Source organism: Eschrichtius robustus, chromosome 1 (genome assembly GCF_028021215.1).
Source record: "Eschrichtius robustus isolate mEscRob2 chromosome 1, mEscRob2.pri, whole genome shotgun sequence".
In the NCBI taxonomy this organism is placed as follows: domain Eukaryota; kingdom Metazoa; phylum Chordata; class Mammalia; order Artiodactyla; family Eschrichtiidae; genus Eschrichtius; species Eschrichtius robustus.
Window position 1 is genome coordinate 158,275,210 of NC_090824.1, and position 23,325 is coordinate 158,298,534.

Genomic DNA, 23,325 nt, shown 5'->3' on the forward strand with positions numbered 1-23,325 from the left:
GCATTTCTTTAGAAAGATCAAGGCCGTACACAGGAACTGTGAGTGAGTGTGGGAATAAGGCTGAGGACAGGGAATGCTGTTCGGATGCAGGTGTCATAGTAACAAGGGCCCCTGGGTTCTTTTAAGCCAGTGCACTCACCATAGTGTGGAATGATGCTCCAGGCCATGGCAGACGCATAGATGCCCCCAGTCATCCAGAAGATGCCTAACCAACTGAGATGCTCTCCTCGTTTCTCCCGGGACAAGAATTCAGAGAAATAGGCAAAAACAATGGGCAGAGCGCCCCCAATACTGCAGAGAGAAAATGCCAGAAAGTAAGAACCAAGTCAGACACTAAAAATGGTCATAGCAGGAACCCAATTGCCTTGTCCCACCCTTAGGCTCAGTGGTGAAATAACCCAGTGAATTCGAAAGACCGGCCAAGGCAGTGTTGGATGATTTTGACCTTATGACTGACTTTACAACCTAACCCCTTTCTAAGGTTCAACTTTTAACACAGTATCTTGGAAGTCAAACAAAAACTCAGTTCAAAGTTTTCTGGAGGTACCACTCAGAGTCAGGGTATCAGGATGGATGGACCACTGGTCTTGGGGTGGGCGGGTGTCCAGCTGAAGCTCTGTAATTACGCACCCTATGCCTGAGATGAGTCTGCAGAAGAGGAAGGCTCCATATCCCTGTACGAAGGAAGAGAGGGAGGCGAAGGAGGCGTTGATGGCCAGGGACATGCTGAGGACTCGCTTCCTCCCCAGCTTATCAGCCAGGCCCCCCAGGATGAAGGCTCCCCCCATCATTCCTAGGTAGACTATCAGCCCTGTGAGGAGGAGAAAGAGAGAGGAGAGGGTGGAGAGAGAATACAAGAGATTAGAGACCATGCAACATTTTAGAAAATCTGATGCCCATTTTAATGCATCCTAGAAATTCTGTGTCACAGACATAAAAGATGGAATGTGACAGATGTTGGTGGCCAATTAGAAAAGTTGGACAAATGTGACTTCTTAGGAATGCTATTCAAAAAATAATAGTCTCACCAGGTTTACACATAGGTACACATACTAAAATAGATCAACCATAGCTGAGTTTGATGTATCTTTTTTCAGATGCATAATCTGCAGATGAGGGAAATTCTGTCATTTTATTTTTAAGCAAAACAAGTGTTGGTGCTACGAAAGTCCTTACCTGTGGGGTTACGTTTAGAGAAGTTTTCCAGGGAAAATTGTGGCCAAGCAGGTATGGGGAACAATGGGAAGGAAAAACATGGTGCAAGTGAAAACAGCAATTACCAACAAGACAGCTTATTTTATTAAACACCCAAGAAGGACCTTTTCCAAGCCACAACCAACATTCAGATTTCTTAGGGGAATATGGAAGAGAGTAGCAATGAGCTATCCTTTCTTCAACACATGTAACTACTATGTGTCTTGTAATAGAATCAGTTAATTTATGATATCATTTAAATACATTGTTGTAGACACATTTATGGAATTCCAATGAAGCCAGCAAGCATCCTCATAGAGTTGGCCAATCTCCAGAAGCACATGGATAATTCTTTCCTACTGAATATTGAGTACTTACTAATTATCAACGACTGTGCTAGTACATCATTTACCAAACTCAAGAAGGAAATTTTGCAGAATGTCTTTCATGCAGTGGAAATACTGAATACGAGTTAGGTAAGTGTTCTTTTGCTCAGCCTTGACTGTAAATCAAATGAAGAACATCATTTGTCTTTCACAGAAAGGAAGTTTCTCCTGACCTGCGGATGCTTTATTTATGCAGATATGTGCTGGGAAGGGCCCACGTAAAGCAAAGAGCTTCATTAGCTGGTTAATCAACTGGAAGATAGGTCCCCAAAAGGAGCAATTCAACTATGCTCTGCTTTATCTTCCCAGAGGCAGATTTCCTTCTTTTATTATTTTTATTCCATGAGATGAAAAGAAATGATAACTTTGGTGCTGTCAATCGTTTTCACTAACTAGGATTCCCTTCCCTCATGTGAGTTGTAACTTTTCACCTCTACACCGCTCAAAGTCATGAAATATGTTATTTCCTTTTTCTTTTCCGTATATGTCACTTCATTAAATACGCCTGAGTCTATAAGCATTCATTAAATGCTTGTTATTAGGAAAGTGCTATTTTTGTTAATGGGGATACAGCAGGGTACAAACACATGAAAATCCCTGCCTTCATGGCGCTTACATTCTAGTTGGGGAAAAGAGATTATAAATGAGTGAGTAAAATATACAGTAAGTGGGTTGCTGATAAGTGTTATAGAGAAAAATAACACAGAGGCAGGGAAAAGGAGAGTCAGGGTGGGAGGAGACAGTTCTAAATAAGAAGGTTCAGGAAGCCCTCAGGGAAACGGGACATTTGGGCAAAGATCTGCAGAGAGTCAAACATGGGGATGTCTAGGGGAAATTGCTGGACCTGTGCTCCTGGACCCAAGGTTTCTCTCCATTACAATTTTACCAGTTTCTCAGCCCATAGCTCAGAAAATGAAGTGAGCAATTTCCCACTGTATTAGGTCACTGACACTTGTGTTTGAGAAAATGAGTCAAGACTTGCAAACCCAACTCAGGCCTGGGTCATGCTGTACTGTAATAATGTCTGGGTTAGTCTTCCTGCTAGACTGCGAGTTTATCTGCCTGGTCCAGCCCTGACCGGCCAAGGGCTTTCAGCATCTGGTTCCCAGCAGACTTAATCTTGCCCGGTTCTTAGCCATAGGGTGTTAAGTGGGATTGCCTTACTCACTGATGACGGTGTCTTAAAACCATCTTCTGTTGCCATGACCTATCTCCAGCAAGAATGAATTCGGTCAGGTGCTTGGGTGAGCCTCAGGCTGTAGCTTCCCTATTATTCTCACCGAGTGGTACTAGTCTGCAAGACTGGCTTTGTGTTTGGTCCCCATGCTAGTTTCCTACCGGCACCTGATGCCCCAACCAATTGGAAAGGTCCCAAACCCTGTGTGTACCTGCCCAGGCTTTCCCCAGGAAAGAACTGAGTTCTACTTCCTCAGACTTAGACAACCCACCTAACACCTTGACCACGGCCAAGAGCCCCACATCTGAGATGCCCTGCCCTTCCTCCCCACTCCCAGTTAGACCCCTGGGAGGTCACCACCAGTCCAGTTCACACTGGAGTTTCACACAATTCCTTATACTTGGTAATTCAGACTTCTAGACCAGAGCAGAGAGGGAACTTTTTTCCCCAGTTAGGTCTGTTAGGCTTCCAACATTTTTTGGCCTCAGTTTAGTGCAACTCCCTGCCAAGAATTTCCAACATCCCATTCAGCCAACAGAAAACTTGTGTTTCTCTCATGATACTTGGTCACTAAACATTTGGAATAAAAAAAAAAAACAGATATTGAAAGGGAAGAAGGAAGAAGGGGGGAAAGGGAGGGAGGAGGGAAGTCCCACCCAAATTGCAGCCCCATGAGCAAAATAGATGCTATGGTTGCTTTAAGCCACTGAGTTATACAGCAATAAATAATGGGACAGTAAGTGCCGAACAAACTTAAGGAGCCTAATACATCATATAATAGCAGCAAAACGGCAAACATGGGGTGAGCACTAGCCACTAGACAGGCTCTGTGATAAGCATTTCACAGGCACTGTTGATCCCCTTTCATGTTTACAACAATCCAGTGAGGGAGATACTGTTATTATTCTTATTTTATACTGGAGGAAACCGATCCACAGAGAGATAAAGTAGCTCCCCAGTGTCAACAACTGATGGAAATATCAAGATTTGGGACCAGTGCTTCTGTGACCTCAGAGTCCCTGCTTCAACTACTATATTTCACTGCTCTTTATGGATAAGCATTGGTCAGACTTCGTAGCTCTGCATCAGTTCATTCTTTCTTCATTGGCTCGTCCCCAGGATGGCTTGCTCAGTGGGGCAAGGTTCTTTCCATTCAAGGAGATAAACCACAAAGTCTGTGATTATCTCCTGGTGAGAAACAGTGCTCCAATAAAGGTATATGTCAGGTATTTTAAACATGGGAAGGCTTCCAAGAGAAAGACATTGAGCTGTTGTCGAAGGACACATAGAAGTCAGTCAGGTCTCCATCTTGGTGATGGGGGTGTATCGCAGGCAGCAGCAGACAGCACGTGCAAAGACAGGGAGGCTGAAAGAACAGCTGATGTGTTTGGGCAACTACCTGCAAGTAGTTCAGTGTGAGTAGAACACAGAACTCATGGGACACCTGGTGAGGGATTGGGGCTGGAGGTTAGGACAGAGGCCAGATCATAAATGGCTCAGAGGGTGTGTGTGCATGTATCTATGTGTGTGTGTGTGAGAGAGAGAGAGAGGGAGCACATGCGTGCACGTGTATGAGTACGTGAACATGTGGTGTTTGCATGCCTATATGTGGGCCTACAAATTGGGGGGAAGGGAAGATAAGAATCAGAGGAATGGTCAGGACATTTGCTAGGAACCAATCTGTACACCCCATACCCTGGTCCCACCCCAGAGAAAAACACTAGCGTCCAATAAAAGTTCTATTTTTTTCTTACTTCAATAAAGCTATCTTCAGCACTTCTCGAATTTCACTATGTACACAAATCATGGAGGTACCTTTTTAAAATCAGATTCTGATTCTCCAGTTTGGTAGGTCTGAGTTGGGGCCTGAGAGTCTGCATTTCTAACAAAACTCATGCTGCTGGTCCACAGACCATACTCTGAGTGGCAAGAGGCCAGAGCACACCCACCTTCAGGACAAGACAGGGAGGGGAAGTGGTAAGAATCCTGACTTTGGAAACCAAAGGTCTCATTCACTGGTTGTGTAATTTGGGAGAAAATCCTCTCACCCTGTAAGGGCCTGACCTTCACATCTGTAAACTGATTATTGAGATAGCTAATCTCCAAGCTGCCTTCCCATTTGTTTGTTTCTAAAAAGTATAAATCATGAAGGATGAAATTCTGTGGATTTCTCAGGAAGAAGACTGTCAGACTGAAAAAACAAACTCAGACACAGATGCTTGATTAAACTTTGGTGATAGTCACACAAGACATGTTTATGGATCAGATGTGGCCCTAAGTGACTTCTGGGCCACCAGTTTGCAATCTCAGCAGTGAACATTGTGCCAGTTATTGAGCTGTTATCTCTCAGCTCCAAAGCCATCCTTCTAGCCCCTACTTTGTCCACAAACTAATACAAGTACTTTGCAGGCTGCTCCCTGCTACGCCCTGCCAGTAGGGGGCACTAGAGGGAGGCTTCAAGGAGGGGACCTCTGCTTTTTGCTCCTGTAAGTTTCACCTGCGCAACACTTTTTCTCTCTGGCCGCAGCAATTCCCTTCCACAGTAGCAGCAGCTGAATCCAAAAAGCAGAACCCAGACACATCCCGCCTCCCCTCCCCTCCCCTTCCAGAGCAGCACCAGCCAGCCAGGGCCCTCTCTCCAGAGATCTGAGCTAGCTCCATAGGTCCCCCTTTCCCTGAGCTTCTAAGTTATCATAATTCCAACTTATTCCCCCAGTCCTAAGGGTGGCAGTTGCTCCTTGCCTTCACTACCTCAGTATACTTTTTACAAACATTTCACTTACCCAGTTAATAATTTTTTACATTAAGTTCTCTCTGTTTCAATAATTGCCATGATTTCTGTCTCCTGACTACACCCTGACTGATCCAGACACATAAGCAAATTGATGAATCTTAGAGATTAGACATTGAGTTCCATCCCTTAGCTGTACTGGATGAGGAGACTGAATACCAGAGAAGGTCAGGAACTCTCTCGGAAGCTCTCTGCTGGCCCGGGATCTGCTGGCACTACACTCTGGTCTCCTAGCTCCAGGCCGGGTGCTTTTGCTACCAAACCTCACTGCCCAAGGCAAAGGAAGAACAAGAAGGGCTTCTCAAAATGCTGTCGTAGGGGATCAGAATGTGCGGCCTCCAAATGTGCCACGCTGATATAAGGATTATTTTGAGCTGAAGACAGTTGAGAAAGAGCAGACTCCAAAGTAAAGCTCTGCCCTCCCTCACATTTGCCTAAAAGCAGGCTTAGACTCTAAATCACCAGAGACTCTTATCAACACAGAGGCAGCTGCAAAGAGGAATCTATATAACAAACCTCACTAAAGCAACTCTATATTAGTTTGCCCCACAGATTGATTTACCTTCCCACAGACTGCCACTCTAGGAAGCCTAAAACCCTATTTGTTTGTCTTGTCACTTCTCTACAAATGTACTGTTCTTTGTGAAGATGCTATCTAAGCCCAGATTCTAACCATCCCTAGAGTTACTCACAAGTATATGCACTGTGCGTGGCAATAAAGTCTGTTTGTTTTTCTCTTGTTAATCTGTCTTTTGTCAGTTTAATTCGCAGGGTCCCCAGCCACTAAACCTAGGAGGATAGAGGGAAAAAGTTTTTCCTCCCCTGTACTGTTTTGGGACACCGTGAAAAGGAAGAATGCAGGAAAGATGAGCCTATCCAAGGAGAAGAGAAATAGACAATTAACAATGCCTCTGAAATGGCTGTGCTATTAAACTCATTTAAAATCTGTCTTTCACAGCAGAAATTAAGACAATAAATTTGGAAAATTAGAGTGCACTGGAGTTATCAAAAATTACTTTAGCATGAAGCTGATAAGGGACTAGTTAGAAAGCTAGGAAGTCTACCCTCCTTCAATGCTAGTCAACAAACTCAGTGGCATCTTGAGGCAATGTCTCCCCTAATAACACTGAGGTTTTTGAGGTAATTAAAAATCATGATTTAGAGTCTAAGCCTGCTTTTAGGCAAATGTGGGGTAGGGCAGAAAGGTTTTTGTTTTTTTTTTTAAAGTCTGCTCTTTCTCAACTGTCTTCAGCTCAAAATAATCCTTATATCAAAGTGGCACATTTGGAGGCCACATATTCTGACACCTTATGACAGCATTCTGAAAAGCTCTTCTTGTTCTATCTAGTTCCTCTTTTGCCTTGGACAATGAAGTTTGGTAGCAAAAGCACTCTGCTACTTGCAGAGCAGGGGGCATGGAGGTGAAAGGAGGGGGATGTGGTGGGGTGAGAAGGGCTTTCAACTGGTGGTAACACCGCAAATAAAATGGAAAAGAGGGAGGAACCCACACTGATAGGTGCCCATAAAAGGAAGAGCCCAGTCTTGAGACACAAGACTTGAGCTGGTCATAGTCATAGCCCTGGCTCCATTGGTTCCCAGCAGCATGACCACGGGCTCCCCACTCAGCTTCCCTGATCATTGCTCCTTCTTTGTAAAATTCAGATACTAGTGATCATCTTGCGGAGTTGTTAGGATTATGTAGGACATTGGGTTGAAAGTACGTAGCAGGATGCCTGGCTCGAAAGTAAATACATAACTGATCAAAGTTGCTGCTGTTGTTATGAGCAATGCAGCATAGAATGGGCTGGTACCTGAGAAAGCCACAGGATTGGAAAAATGACAATAAGTTGGTGGTATTTTAAAATCAAATCAACCATATATTAGAATTTGAGAAAAGAGGATCAAGACGAGCATAAGAAACTTATTTATAGGAGTATTCCCTTTAAATGTACCGCCCTCTATCCTTACCTGAAAAGGAAGCCAACTTCCAACAAAAAGCTTTTTTGGATTAAAATTTTTTCAAGTTTCTTCTAACAAGAATTTGGGGGGGGGAATTTTTTCCCCTAACTCTTCTGTTTCTTAAGTTCCCAGATTAAATGTCATCTCCTGAGAGAGGCACCCCTGATGTCCCAAACTAGGACTCAACAAACTTTTTCTGTAAAGGGCCAGAGAATAAATATTTTACTTGCAAATAATTTACTCTGCAGAAGTCTTGTGGTCTCTATGACATATTCTTCTTCCTTTTTCCTTTATAATCCTTTAAAAATGTAAAAACAAAAATACAGTAAGTCCCCTCCATACAAACAAGTTCCATTCCAAAAGCGTGTTTGTAAGTCCAATTTGTTCATAAGTCCAACAAAGTTAGCCTAGGTACCCAACTAACACAATCAGCTATAAAGTACTGTACTGTAATAGGTTTATAGTAATACTTTTCACACAAATATTTCATAAAAAACAAACACAAAAAATAAAGAAAACATTTTTAATCTTATAGTACAGTACCTTGAAAAGTACAGTAGTACAGTAAAACAGTTGGCATCCAGGGGCTGGAATCAAGTGAACAGGCAAGAAGAGTTACTGACTGGAGGAGGGGGAGGAGGTGGGAGATGGTAGAGCTGAAGGATCGTCAGCAATAGGAGACGGAGGGCAAGCTGCAACTTCACACACGTTTGAACTTGAATGTAGGGGACTTACTGTAGGCCACAGACCTGTAGGCCATAATTTGCTGACTCCTGTCCTGTTCCAAATGAAATTCTGTCATCTCTGCTGGTCTTTCGGCACCACACTACCATTCCTTCATATAACATATGTCTATTTGCTGTTATGTATTTATTGGCTCAACGTTTGTCAGATGCCTTTGACTACCATCTCCCAGAGGAGGGGGAGGAGGGGACCTGTCAGTTCTGTCCGAGTGGAGTTCCCACTATGTCTCTAGCACCCAGCGCAGAGAATGACACCTTGTAAGCACTCCATCAATATTTTTTCAAGAAATAAACAAAATAATATAAAATAATTCACACCCACTGTAGAAAACTCTGAAAATACATTAAAAATGTATAAAAGGTAAAGCCAAAACTATCATACCACCACTCAAAGACAGCTGTTATTAGCGTACTTTATTCTTTGTATTTGTACACATGCAATTACATGGTGGAGACCATTCTGTCTTGGAAGTTTCATAACCTATTTTTTCCACTTGATAAATAATTCAGCAAAGAACATCTTTGTGCATATGTCCTTGTCTGCGTTGCTAGTTATTTGCTCAGAATTGATTCCTAGAAATGAAATCATGAGGTCAAAGGGTTTCTTGAGACCCAGTGCTGAATTTCCTTCCAGAGAGCTGGTATGTAACACAAACCTCTTGCCATCTCTAGAGATGCTCTTCACACAGACAGAATATACCCCCAGCACCAGGGGCAGCACGTTGAGGAGATAAACAATCAGAATGTGCTGGCTTATATGTGATGGGAAAGAAGAGGCTCCTGCAGGATATTCTTCTTTATTTAGCAATTAACCAAGGACAAAGAAAGCATTTCTCACATTTTTTTCACTTGAATACATAGAAATTAAATGCACTAATATCCTAGGAAACTTCTGAGCTCCATTTTTCTGCAGCCACTCCAGTATTTATTTGACTGCATGCATATGCTTTGCAAGAATAAAAATCAGCATCTCTAAATGGAACCATTTCTATTCCACTTCTTTATTATTCATCCAAATATACCTTCTTGAAGGGTAATGTTCTCTTGGACTAGGGTCTGGGAGTCACAGATCTATAAAGTTTACCACTTTATCATGTGGTAAACGTGATAAAGGTTGAACACATAAGTGAACCCCTGGGAGAAGTCTCACTTTGGTACTAAGTCATGGAAGAACATCAGGGTATCTATCTGCATACCCCTATGAAATCAGATGCCTTGGGTAATTTGGCCAAGTGCTTTGTTTATATAACATCTGGATGCTTGGAAACTTCTGGGATAAGTAAATACTTTCTTCTGGGTCTAAAGCGTTTAGCACAGAAAAGGTTTTGTTTTAACAGTTTGTCTAGTGGAAACCAACCTGGCAATCATTGTATTGGACTCTTCTAGTACTTTATGTGTCCGATAAACTCAAGTGAATGAACCTTTGGAAGTAGGTTAACTTTCCCAGTCTACTGAAAGTTGGAACTCTCCAAAAGGTCACATAAGATATTTGGAAACAAGTGTGGAGAGGAGAAAGGAAGGGACAAAGGAATTAGCATCTTTTAAGACCCTACCATTGTGCTAGATACTATGCTAGGTGATATATAGAATAATTTCCATTTGTCATTCCAACCCTGTGAGGGAAGTATTAATGTTTTCATTTAATAGATGAGGTTAGGAGCTTTCTTCTCTGACCACAATTATTGAAATATCTGAGTAAATTGTTCTAATATCTGATAGAAGAAATCCAGGTTTACAGTTGGATATTCATCAATGCCCCCAGTTATGGAGTAGCCCATGAGAAAAGGTGCACTAATACTATTCAAGGACATCAGGGTTGGAGGTATTTGTCACTCTGCCTGAGGATGCAATACGTTCACTCATGCTTGGTCCTTCAGTTCGAGAGAAGCCACAACGCTATGGAAGAGCAGAATCATCCCTCCTGGAAGGTCTAGGTTTGGCATGTGGCCAATAGATTCAGAGGTAGGGGTCTGCAGATGGATTGGGGAATCTGAGAGACAGAGCCACTTGCTTCAGCAACATAGTGTAAGGATAGGGTCTTAAACCAGGAAGAGGTTCTTTCTCCAGCAATACTTAAAGGAAATTAAAGACCCTGCAAGGCAGCCCAGAGACTTTATCAACCCAGGTGATGCATAACCAAGCTCAAGGCACAAGGCAATATTCTGAGCCAAGCAGTGAGCCTGTAAGGATACACAGACCCCAGATCTCTAGCCATGTCTTTGGTGAGTAGATAAGCCTACAGTCATTGTGGAAGCAACTGTAACAGAAAACTTTTGGGACACCAGGGAGGTTTCTGCCCCAGGCTAGTCCTGGGGCAAAGGGGTATCTGGCATGTCCCTTAATCTTCTCTCAGGCTGATAAGAAGAGGCACTAAGAAATATTCCTTGAGGATGTTGTGAGAACCCTGAAATTGCCTTGTCCACATACCACCACACTAGAGCCATCTTAGAAAAGCAGAGATTTCCTTTTGGTACCTCTCAGTGCAGGTAAGAAGAGGTGTCACCTGGGCTAAAACCAGTAGAGGTGTGACACCTCTGATAGCTCTCCTGGACACCATGGGCATCTCAGATATGACTATTACCCAGTGAGCCTCGGCAATCCCTCAACCATTCCACTAAAGCCCAAGTTGAGGTTGCCATTGTGGTCATTTCTAGAGGTTGGAACCATGTATCTGATGACATCTAGGACCAGTCCAGGAGAATCACGGTAGTGCTAATTAATTGCAGAGTATGGCTCAGAGTTAATAGCTGAGACAGGAGTAGTTGACATAAAATCAAGAACGGAAACCAAAATCTTTACAAGGAAATTTGCTCAGCCCCGTTCTCTATGTATCAGCGAGTGTGGGAAAGGGGCATAGAGATTAAATAAGTCCAGCCCAGTCCTCCACTTTCTAAAACACTCACAATATAACAGAAATAAATAGGTGGAAACAAGTGAAGTGGTAGAGCAGGGCAGGGGCCAGAGAAAGGCCACAGCAAGAACTCTGGCAAGCTGATGACTAGAAAGAGGGTGGGGACCAAGCTTGGCTATCTTAGAATAAGCAGATGGTTGGGGGTGGTAAAGGAATGGTTGGATGGAGACAGCAGGACTGAGCATCAGAAGGTGATGAGGCTGGTTATTGGCAGAGGTCAAACTCACGACCTTACAAAACTTGGATGCCTTTTGGTACAATGACTCTGAACAGGCTACCTTGTCTTCAAAGAACATTATCTTCTATATTAGCATAGAGTTGATTTACAGCCAGACTGGAAAAGATCTGTCTTTCTCTCTAGGACACCTAGACATCTGGCTCTGAATCATGGCCAAGATAAGGGCAATGAGATTTGTGATGTGCTGTTTAAAGTCTGAAACTTCCCTGGTGATCCCTAGAGCCAATTTGTTTACTCATGGTTTTCAGCGTCATAACTGGTTAGTCAACCTGGCTCTACCACACAATCAGAGGGACAAGAAAATCCCTCTGGGAACTTCTGCCTTGAGGTCTCCTAAAGTGAAGATTTCTTGCACAGATCTTGGTGGTTTTATCTGGAGACAAGCCCATATGAGAATAAGAAGGACCTTGGGGACTGTGCCTGGATGTCTTTTGAATGTCCAGTTATTGCCTACACTCTCTCTCTCCCTTTAAATAAGAGCCTGTGTGACTATACTCAGAGGCGTCTTGCGAGTCCTCTCAAATATCCAAACTGATGAAATCTTTTCACCTCTTAGCCCAAGGATTTCAAAATCAGATGCCTATAGGGGCCAAGCAGTAAATGCAAATGAGTGAAGTTGAGCAGGCATATTTAATGGGGAATGGTAGGAATGGGGGAATACGGGCCCATCTAAAGGGAGCAGCCATACTTAACTTCAGCCAGTTGTTGTGTTATCGAATATACACTCTATTCCTAGAGTTTCAGAAAGAGCCGGAAATCTGATTTCTAAATAAAATTCCTTGCTTTTTAAAACACTCTACTAACCAAACAATTATCTTCATCCATTGTTTGCAAACCCTATGTGACAGAGATCGGCACAGGTTTTAATATTAGTATGTTAGGAAAGTGAGTATTCACACTTTTGTTGAAATAAAATGTATCTCGTGGGTCAGATGTCTTAATTTTTTTATTCCTATGACAATTACTCTTAATTTTCTCTTTACCTTTGTATCAGGTATTGAGTACCCCCTGGATAGTGATGTTCTATGCTCTTTCCCGTCTGTCTTCACATTGCTTGTTCCTCCAGCTGGCATGCTCTTTGTTCAGATCTTTGCATGGCTGGCTCCTTCCAAAGCTTCCATGACCACCCATCCACACCATCCACAGTGGTCTCTCCCTCTGACAGGTGGAATCACAAAGGCCAGTTAGAAGGCCATTATATCCCAAGTGAGTGACGTTGACAGCTTGGAGTGGAGTGATCAGTGGCAGTGGAAATGGTAATATGTGGCTGGATTCTGGTTGTATTTTAAAGGTAGAGTCAAGAGAATAGATGGTATATAAAACAGAGATTGCATCAGCTCTCCAAAGAAGTGAGTGGCAATAGAGAGGAGCTTCCTTGGCTGAGTACTGAAATGTTCCAATGTTTAAGGGTCAAGAAGATGAAGAGAAACCAGCAATGGAGAATGAGAAGGAGTGGCCAGTGGAACAGCAGGGAAACTGGAGGCAGGGGTAGCCTAGACATCCAATAAAGAAAGTGTTTCAAGGAGGCGGGAGGGCTGAACTCTTACAGTTGCTGCTGACAGGTCAGGAATGTGGAGGACTGAGATTGGACCACTCCATTGACCAAGTGGGGGTCACTAGTGTTCTAGACAAGAACAGTTTTCTGAAGTGTTGGGGACTAAATTCTGCTCAAAGTCGAGCAAAAATGGGAAGTGAGGACTTGGATTTAGTGAGTTTTACTGAAAACAGAAGAGATGTGTGTGAAGTCAGGATTAGAGAAACTGTATCATGTTTGTGTGTTGATGGGAATGACGAGATAGACAGAAAAATAGATGAGGGAGAGGAAGGTGAGAATTATGAAAGTGGTACCCTGGGGAAGTGAGAGTGGATGGGAATCTAGCCTGAGAGTAGACAGGTGAGCCTCACAGCTCCTCGACAGCAACAGGAATAAGACGTAAGCCCAGGGGCAGTTAGGAAGGTAAGTGTGGAGGTAGGCACCGTGGGAGTTCTTTTCTGGTTGCTTCTGTTTTCTCAGTGAAAGAGGAACTGAGTTCATTATGCTGAGGGTAAAGATGGGGAGGAGGCACTGGGAATCAGAAAACAGAGGATGAGGCATGAAATTGTCATCAAGGAGAGTGGGAAAGTGAATAATTCAGGGAAATGGAGGACGATGGCTGGCAGCACAAGGGTGCCCTTGAGGTTACTGACAATAAATTTAAAGTGAGACCAGTGGACGACATTGTGTGTATCTCACCAGCCGTGTTCAGCTACAGGGTACAGGGACAGACTGATGAAGAGTGAGGTGTAACCGGAGCTGAGGGACACAACAAAAAAGAGAGGCACAAGGAAGTTGATCGCGGTTATGATTCTGGCTTACAGAATTTAAGTTCAGTGAAGAATGGGATGAGGACAAGAGCGTGGTGAGAGACAGACCAAAAGGCTGTAGGTCTCATGAGGTTGAACAATTGTGGGAGCTGGAGGACTGGATAGAGCGAGCTAGAAAGACAGAAGAAGGGGTACTTGACATTGGGATTGTGGAGGGGTTGGAGTAATCGATAACAATAAGACCTAGGGTAAGACCAGGACAGTAGGTGATTAGGAGGGGAGATATCATTGCAGAAGACTTTAAGGAAAGAAACTAGGAAATTGGAAAATGCTTACTGAAATCACCAAGAATTATAATGGATATAGTGACAGTAAACCTGGCACTAAATTCCTCAAGGAATGAGGGGGCATGACACAGGGGGCCAGTAGATGACTGCCACAAGGATGCATGCTAGGTGATACCCTCTGAGGACAGGAGATGCAAATGAGGAATGTTTTAAGGAGGAGGAAGGGAGAATGGTCTGGAAATGTCATGGGGGAGCCAGGAGGAGCAATGGTACAGGGGTGTGGAATATGAAAAAGGAAACAGCCACCCACTAAGACTGCAGGGCTAAGTAACATCCTCAGAGGAGAATACGTTTCAGTTGTAGCAAAAAGGCAAATGACATTAAGGGAGGAGGTGGGAGATGAGATAGGGAAAAAAAGGATGCACAGTGCCATAGGGGGGGTGATAATGAACATCTTGGGAGACGTGGACCTCTCATGGTGACCAACACATACAGTGATAAAGGGTGTAATCATGCTCCCGAAGGTCTCAAAACCAATTTTGGTAGCACAGTTGGTAGTGTTAGGGGGAGAAGAAGTATTGAAGGACCTACCTAGAGCACACTGAGTTCTGGATCACCCCCTGCTGCTGCCAATGGAAAAACGGAGTTTAAGAAGGTGGGGGGGGGGGTGGAATCATCTCATTTATTGTCTGTTTCCCCCTAAAACGTTAGCTCCATGAGGGAGGCACTTGTATGTCATTCATCAATGAGTCACTCAATAAATAATTGATTCCTTAAAGAGTTATTCAATAAGATAAAGAAAAGATATACAAAGCAAGATCATATTTATTGGGTCCTTATCGGGCACTTTGATGAGCCCTTGATGTACACTATCTTATTACCCCTCACAATAGTTCTGTGAGGTAGGTACTAATAATATCTTAATCTTATAGATAATGAAACCAAAGTTCAGGGAGGTTAAGTGACTTGTCTAAGATGGTAGAGGTAGTTAGTGATAGAGCCAAAATATTAAGTCAGACTGTCCACCTTTAAAGTGTTTACATATATGGTAGACTCTGTTGGTCACATTCCCAACAGAACTTTTTCCCTCTTCTTCCTTGTTAAAGGAAGTGTGGTTTTGTTAGGTATTAAAATGTGTTCAGAGAAATTCACACACATACACACACACACACACACACACACACACACACACACATCCGTAGGGGATGAGTCATAGTTAATTTAAGATGGTCCTCTGAATCCAACTCTTAATTCAGGGAGAGCAATAAGACATACAGAGATGTCTGTCAAAGGCTACTAGACAATGTTTTTGTGCAATAAAAGAGAGAACATTGCAGAAGAGGCACTTTCTTGCCACCATCGCTCTCACTTCCTGCTTGGAAAGCCATCATGGGAGGATGTAGAGCATAGAGCTATGGTGGTCAGCTTACAACCATGAGGCAAAGGCCAGGAGAATGTCCTTGCCTAATGTCCTGACATCAGTAAGCCATTGACCCAACCCTGGAACCGCCTACTTTAAGAATTTTGATAAGTAAAGAATAAACATCTTCATGATTCAAAGTCATTGTGACCGGCAGTTGAATATATCCTAGACACATACCGCCTCCTAAAAAAGAAAGCATACAGATGAAAGATCATCTGATTGATTTATATAGTCATTCCTTAAGAGCAAAAGGCAAGACAACTCTGTATAGAGGAAAGACCTCTGTGCCAGGTGTCGGGGGCCCAGGTCCTGCTCTCAGAGCTTGTGACCTTGAAGAACTCGCTTCCTCCTTGGGGCTCAGTTTCCTCCAGTTAGAAATGAAAGGCATGTTAGGAGTTCTCCTTTATCCCTTCCACTTCTAATATTAGATGATTCCATAATGTTGTAAGTAATGGCTTATGCCTTATAATCTGTTGTTACATCTCCTTCGAAGGATAAGACTTTCCTTTCTAGGACCCAAGGAGAGGTGAGGCAGAAAGGCCAAGGAAAGGATGCGACTTCTTTAGGCTATTTGCTGCACATCCCCAGTGGAGACTGATATATGCCTCTGAGTCAGCAAAATCTCCGGTGTTGAAACAGATTATGCTCACTCTGCACATCTGAGCAGCCTGGGCCCGTCCGAATGGAGAAAAGGGTGTTCACATTCAGTCTGTTCAGTGGACCCCAGGGGGCATGTCAAAGGCTATTACGTTTCCAAGACCATCTATCTGACTCTCCCTCCCCTCTTCCCTTCCCTGCTAATATCTGAGACTTCTCTGGAAACGAAATGAATCCTTTCCAAAGAAAAAACCAACTCATCTGGGCTTGTGCTGCATAAGAGTTATAAATACAGAGAGATTTTACACCTGCTGGCCTGCAAAGGGCCATGATAGCTGTATAGTCATGAACTCCACATTGGACAAGAGTGTTCCATTGTCTGATGTGGTCCCTGGCAGAAGGAGGGTGGGGAAGTCCTTTGTGCCTCTGCTGCTCTGGTCTAAAAAGGCGATGGAGCATTCCTTGGGACCCTTTTCACAGGCGGATGGCAGTGTTGCCCTTCAGCAATATGACAGCCTATTCTGGGCTCACAATCTATGCGTCAGATCACTGCAAGTCCCTGGTGAAATCGGCACCTGGGCTTTCTGGTCCAGCTGTCTGGGACGTGGACTACGTCATGCTCTCACCTACAGAGATAAGCTGTAACTGACTCTAGCACTCTGATGGAGGCCCAGTGCCTACTTGGCAACTGTATCTTATCGGAGTCACGCATTTTGCGTAAAGGTTGCTCAAGGTTACGTATGTAACGGGCACCTAGAGACATCTTCCATAGATGGGACGGCAAGGTAAAGGAGAAGCAGTAGACTTTGCAGGCAGGCATAACTGGTTTCAACTCCTAGAGCCATCACTAACTAGTTTTGACAAGTTACATTAACCTCTTAGAGACTAAGATTTTTCATCTATAAAACAGTGAAAATAATGCTTCTCTTGCAGGTTGTTATAAGGATCAGAAATGTCATATATAAAATGCTTAGTATAAAAGAGTTTATCAAACTGTAATTTTTGGTGGTGGTAGTAATATAATTATTATAATTTGCTTTTAATTTAAAAGAAAGGTAACAGAGGTTGTACCAGTCCTGGGAAATAATGGACCCTTAAGCATTAGTTCTTTGCTTTTTATGAAGAAATCCGTACATGAGAAAATAAACCTTCCAACCTCATTACTATAAAGTAACCCACAGTGAACACGAGTGGCAGTGAGTGACAACGCAGGACAAGGAAACTACCTTAGGAACCATATGCATCATTTAAGGTCTTTGAGCAGCACTTCTTTCATCCTGTAAACTTGGGATTACCACTCTGACCACCTCACAGTTTCATTTAAAGATCAAATGTGAGTATCTATGAAAATCACTGATAATCTCTTGGATATCAAAATCCATTGATAATCTTGTTTGCAAATGTAAACAAGATTTTTGGGTACAACCCCATTTTCTTTACACTGGCCAAGGTGTATGCAAATATCCCATCCATCACCACAAACTCAAGAAGGAAGCCATCTGGGGAGAATTCCTAGGTAGCACAATAAAAAAAGCCCTGACAACTCAGTAGCTCCTAATGAGCCTGAGTCTCTGTGTAAACTACCTAGTTTTCTAGCCTGGCTGCACAACAGAATCACCAGACAGCTGTGAAAAAATGCCTATGCCATACCTCACTCATAGAGTCTCTGACAGCATTATTCTACGGCAAGGCCTGTTTTTGTTTTGTTTTGTTTTTTAAATAATATTTATTTATGTATTTGGCTAAGCTGGGTCTTAGTAGCGGCACGTGGGATCTTCGTTGCCTCGTGCAGGATCTTCATTGCAGCATGCGGGATCTTTAGTTGCAGCATTTGGGCTCTAGTTCCCTGACCAGGGATCAAACCCGGGCCCTCTGCATTGGGAGTGAGGAGTCTTAACCACTGGACCATCAGGGAAGTCCCAGGGCCTGTTTTTTTTTAACAGCTCCTCAGGTGACTCAAATGGGCGGATAGAGGGGAGAACCCCTCACCTGGAGCAGTAGTTCTCAACTGGAGGTGATCTTGTCCCTCCAGGGGATATTCTGCAATATCTGGAGACATTTTTGGGTTTATATATACACATACTTGTACAGGGAATGAGCTATGTGTATATACGTATATACGTATATGTATATGTATGTGTATATATATAGCCCATGCCCAACCCTGCAACTTCCCCTCCATTCCCAGTAAATATAACAGTTTACTTAAGGATTTCTCCCATTCATTCCTGCTGTATTTTCCATGGTCTGAAGATTATATTTTCAAATATGTGGATTAACAGCCCTATGAGCTTTTTCTAATTCACTAAAGTTTTCCATGGTGGGGACAAATACAGGGGGATCCATATAAATAAGTAACTAGCACATTTTTATTCCCCAAATTAATAAATCATTAGTTACCAAACATCTTTTATTTAGGTCTCAAGGAGTGTGCTTACAACTGTGGAGAAAAACAAAAACAAACAAAAAACCTTCAAGTCTTTGAAGGTCTCATGGCCAAAGACGTTCTGCAAGCAGTATAGACAGAATGTACTGAGACATCTTTGTTACAATGAAAGTTCAAACAAGTTAGAAGCTAAACATCATCAGGTTGTTGGATCAGAAGATCTAACAGATGGATCAGATGGAGGGCAGAATGAGTATTAACTGAGGACATACTGTGTGCAGACCCTGAGCTGGATAGTTAGAAGGGTGATCTCATTCAATTTTCCCAACAGCCCTGAGATCTAAGTACTCCTACCCTCCTCCCTCCCCTCCCCCTCTCCCCTTCCTCTCCCCTCCCCCTCCCCCTCCTCCTCCTCCTCCCCCTCTTTTTCCAGACAATGCTATTTACTCCACGTAAAACTAAAGCCTACACACATAGAGCTCCAAATAGCTTAGATTCAATCTTGATGAAAATCAGAGTAGAAATCCAGGATCCATAAGTTTGAACAAGTGGTTAATAGTTAGTTTTTGACACAAATGCTTTCAGACTGAGGTAGGCTCTATCCTTTGATGTAGGACTAAGTTGAAAGGCACAAAAAAACAAAACAGCTGTAGACAAGTGGGAAAAGTGCCTCACTCAAAGCTAAATCCGTACTTAACATGTAGCCCGCATCATAAAACTGAGGGTTTTGTTTCAAGAAGGTCTCCTTGCAAGATTTTTCTTAACCCCAATGGTTAATTGTGAAATAACTTTTAATCTTGAAATTACGATGCTGGTTTTTTGGTTGGTTGGTTAGTTGGTGGTGGGTTGGTTGGTTGTATAGGAAATTGTTTTTCTTCCTTTATGTTTGTTACAGAAAATTGAATTTACTCATCAGCTTTGTCATAGTCAACCCTCTGACTATGAATTCACTGATCTTATTACAGTAAACATAACCAGCTGTGTAAAAATGTCAATCCCTTGAAGTTAGGAAGGGTTGTCTTCTTTGCATAAGTCATCGGTTTTCTTTCTTACATATATCAAATAAGAAAAAAATGGTGCTTATAGCAGAAATATTTTGAAGCTCTATATAAAAAAATCTCAATTTTTCAAAACACTCAAACAGCTTCTACTGTTCCCTCTATGTACTAGTCCAGGAATTGCATATTTCTCCCTTGGACTACTCCAGTAAACTTCTGTCAGATCTCCCACCTTAGTCTCTTTTCCTGACAATCCATTCTTCATCAATGTGGGGATTTTGCCAGTTGCTAAATATGCCTACTCCAGTTAAGCACTCCAGAACTGGGGAAATAACCACTGGGTGGCCAGTTGCTAAATATGTCTACTCCAGTTAAGCACTCCAGAACTGGGGAAATAACCACTGGGTGGATTTGGGGACCTACCGGGCCCTCTGAAACCTGAGCCAAAACTCCATTGATTACCCGACCTCCATTAGTCCCTAATCTGACTGATAGAACACAGTGATGTTTTGAATCTCCTGGAATTAGTGCCAGCCCAGATCCAGTGTCTGGTAATCCTCAAAAGGTCTGATTATTTCCTTTTCCCCAATGCGCAGTCACGCTGGTAAAAAGCCAAAGGTCCCTTGGGGAAGACTGGAAGAAAGATGAACCAGTATAAATTTTTGACAGCGGCCTGGGATCCTTCCTCAAGGGGGCCCAGCCTCCCCTTCACTCATGGATTTTGGGTCTATAAACTGGCTCAAATCCGGGAATCAATTGAGGGGCAGTGACTGTTTTTATGAGACAGGTTAGACTTTTGTTCACTTGACCTGGAATTTTTCTGCTCATACAGATCAAATAAAAATTTAGTAGGCTTCCTATGTATTTCACTTCTGGGAATTCCGCAGTCTCTTAGAATCAGGTACTGCTTTGACTCTGCTGTCTGTTACAGTAATCACGCCCACCTTGACTTTGCTGGTTAAGTACTGTCACTTGGCCCCTGCCACCCAGGGTCCAGTTACTCTGCATTTAGGTTTCTCACTTCAGTGACTGAAGTCCCCACTGCGAGGTCTGGCTTACATTTAAGAGTGATCACAGAGCTCTTCAAGGATGCTGGGGGTCCCCTCACAAATTTATTTCTCATAGTCATGGTGAAAGGTGTGTCCTGTGGACCCTCCCAAGGTGGGTGAGTAGGTTTTAAATGACAAATTCACTCTAACATTCCAATCTCCCTAAGACTTTGAATCTCTTCCTCTACATTAAACCAAGGCAGATCTGGCATTCAAGTTCATTTACCATGGGCCAACTTTTGGTCCATGTTTTAGCCAACCAACCAACCAAACTGGTAGAGCCCTTTCTAACTGCCTGAGCTTCAACATTAAATGCAGAAATCTCTGTTTATCAGGTCCATATCAATTAATGTGGCCCAATCCAAATTTATGTTCCTTCCACCATTACCCCACACCCCTAATATCCATTCTCACACATATTCCCTGAACTTCTGTGTAAATTAGAAAAACCAAGTAGTTCTTTTGCAGTGTAGCAGAACTCCTCATGGGTCACATTTTGACCCTCACTTTTAGGGACCTGCAGGGACTTGAGTTTAGTTATAAGTCCAGAAGAAAAGAGGGGTGGGGGTCCTGAGGAGAATCAACAATGTCTTGCAAGGCAGGTGCCTCAAGGGGAGGCCATTACAGCTTCCTCATCAACGCAGGGTTAATCTCCTCAAGACGAGTGGAGGGGCTGCTTCTATTGGCGGAGAAGACTGATCAAAATTTAGGAGTTCCGTGTCCCCAGCTGCATCAGGGTCTTCCCACACATCCCCATGCCAACTTCCAGGATCCTATTTCTTCCCTATCGATGCCTATACTTTAACAGTAGACATGCTGTGAGGCTGGGAATTCAACCTGCACTGTAATTCAGCCACTCAGAGGATGAGATTCTGGGTTTGGTTGTCAGCAATCTCAGGAGATAAAGGTGTCCTTCAGGGCAGACACAGAAGATTTTGGGTCATTTATGCAGTGCTTGTGCTGGGAATTCGAGTCCTCAGTTCATTCATTTCTTTTCCCACTTTGTCAATGACATTAGGAGCAACCAGCCAATCTCATACTCGTTATTTTGACAGCAGTTAGTTTGACAAAAATGCTCACCTAGATCCCTGCCTTTTGTAAGTATTTGAATAGGAGTATCCAATGATGGTATTTTGTGTATCCCTATTGCCACATCATGCTGTGAACAGGAAGTGCTCTCCTTACTAGGGGAAATAGAACCAATAGTGTCTTTAAATCTAACCAGATTACAGAGCTGATTCCAGAAGCTCCAGGACCAATTCAGTAAACTCATCCTTAAGATTCTGTTCCTCTAGAACCACTCCCAGTACCAAAATCACGGGAGTAGAGTCATCGTCCTAAACCACCTTGTCACTCCCTTCCTCAAAGCCATTTAATAGCTCCCCATTTAATAGCTTTGCCTGTGGAATCCAGTCCACACTCCTAAATATGGCAACCAGTGTAGACTCTATTAAGGGAGGCCTTGGCTTTCATTCTATTCCAAAGAATCCCATGATCTAAAAAATATAAATAAGGACAACTGATATAATCAAACACAAAAAGATTATATGAATATTCCTAGTGGTGGATTTCACCATCATGAGTATTTGTTTCCATGATGCTAAGTAAGTATTTATTGAGCACGTATTTTGTGCCAGGCTCTGGGGTACAGGTGGCGCCTCCTTTCAGGAACTGACACTCTGAATTCAGGGCTAAAGAAAAAGTGGCTCATAAATCAAGTGCTCTGCCCTGATGTTCACTTCGAACTTGCATATAAAACAATTAAAGGATAATCTTTCATGACAGCAGAGTAATACATCCATCTCCAAGCTGCTATGGAAATTCAACACGCAATTTATTCTAATGAATCCACTCCATCTGACATTGCTCCATGTCCTCCCTTAGCTCATAATGACACCAAGCCCCAGGGGTCCCCTGTTACTTTCTAAATCACTATCTGAAGCGTAGGACTCCCTGAGCCTTCCCACTGCAGATAGCAAGGAAAACTAACAGCCAATAAAATACCCACCGAGCAACTAGACCCTTCCAGGAAATCAAAATTCTGAAGGCAAAAGTGGAACTCCTACCTAAAAATGAGGCTCTCTTCCTTTTGATCAGCATGAAGGTAGGAATCACCCACAGTTGCAGCCTAAGGGGTATTTTTACAATTACGAGAAAACTTCGGTGGCAATTTACCAGATGCAGGCAGAGAAGGATGCTGTTGGTTTGTTCCGTGTGTCACCAATACTAAGTGGTATCCTAGCTGTAAGGAAACAATGATTAGAGATGCCAACAATTTGATGTCATTTGAAAAAGCAAATGTCACGCCAGACAGTCCTAAACTTCCTATCTTGAAGTCATTTTAAATGATTTTTTCTACATATAACTAGAAAATACATAAATAATATTGATACCTGAAGGGGATTAAAAAGAAATATATTGATAGATTCATTCATCAACCACCTAAAATCATGGAAGACTTTGAGAGAAAGAATTCAGATCAGCACAAGGTCACACAACCACTAAACAGCAGAGCAGATATAAAAACAAGCCACTTAACTCTACAACCTGCCAACCTCAAGTTCCATCCCTTACACTGTCTCTGTTTTCTTCATATTTGAATAAAAGGGATAATACTGAATATTGCATTGCATAATTGCATAGTGCTGTTTGGTATTTTATATTTCTTGTATGAACTCTATTTTCACCATTAGAATAAAACACACTGAGTGCTGGGACCTGCCTGTCTTGCATTGCCATAGAGGGAATACAGGCATGCGGAAATGTCCAGCAATTCTTTTAAAAATAAGAATAAAGAGTCTAATTAACAAATGAATGCATTCTTCTTGTCTTAAAGGGGACCAACCACTTTATAAGAAGCAGGGCTGACCCTTCAATGCTAA

At 42.8% G+C, this 23,325-nt stretch overlaps 1 protein-coding gene across 3 annotated transcripts in view; it reads right to left on the bottom strand.

Annotated features, from left to right (window-relative positions):
- SV2B (synaptic vesicle glycoprotein 2B) overlaps window positions 1–23,325 on the bottom strand; it is a 75,337-nt gene that overhangs the window by 46,238 nt on the left and 5,774 nt on the right. For 2 of the 3 annotated variants that reach the window (XM_068537571.1, XM_068537565.1), the window contains exons 2-3: window positions 631–811; window positions 140–291 (exon numbers count right to left, since the gene is read on the bottom strand). The exons of the other annotated variant lie outside the window; for it this stretch is intronic. In XM_068537571.1, coding sequence (XP_068393672.1) covers window positions 140–291; window positions 631–811 — 333 coding nt within the window. The remainder of the gene's footprint in view (window positions 1–139; window positions 292–630; window positions 812–23,325) is intronic. 3 annotated transcript variants of the gene reach the window in all.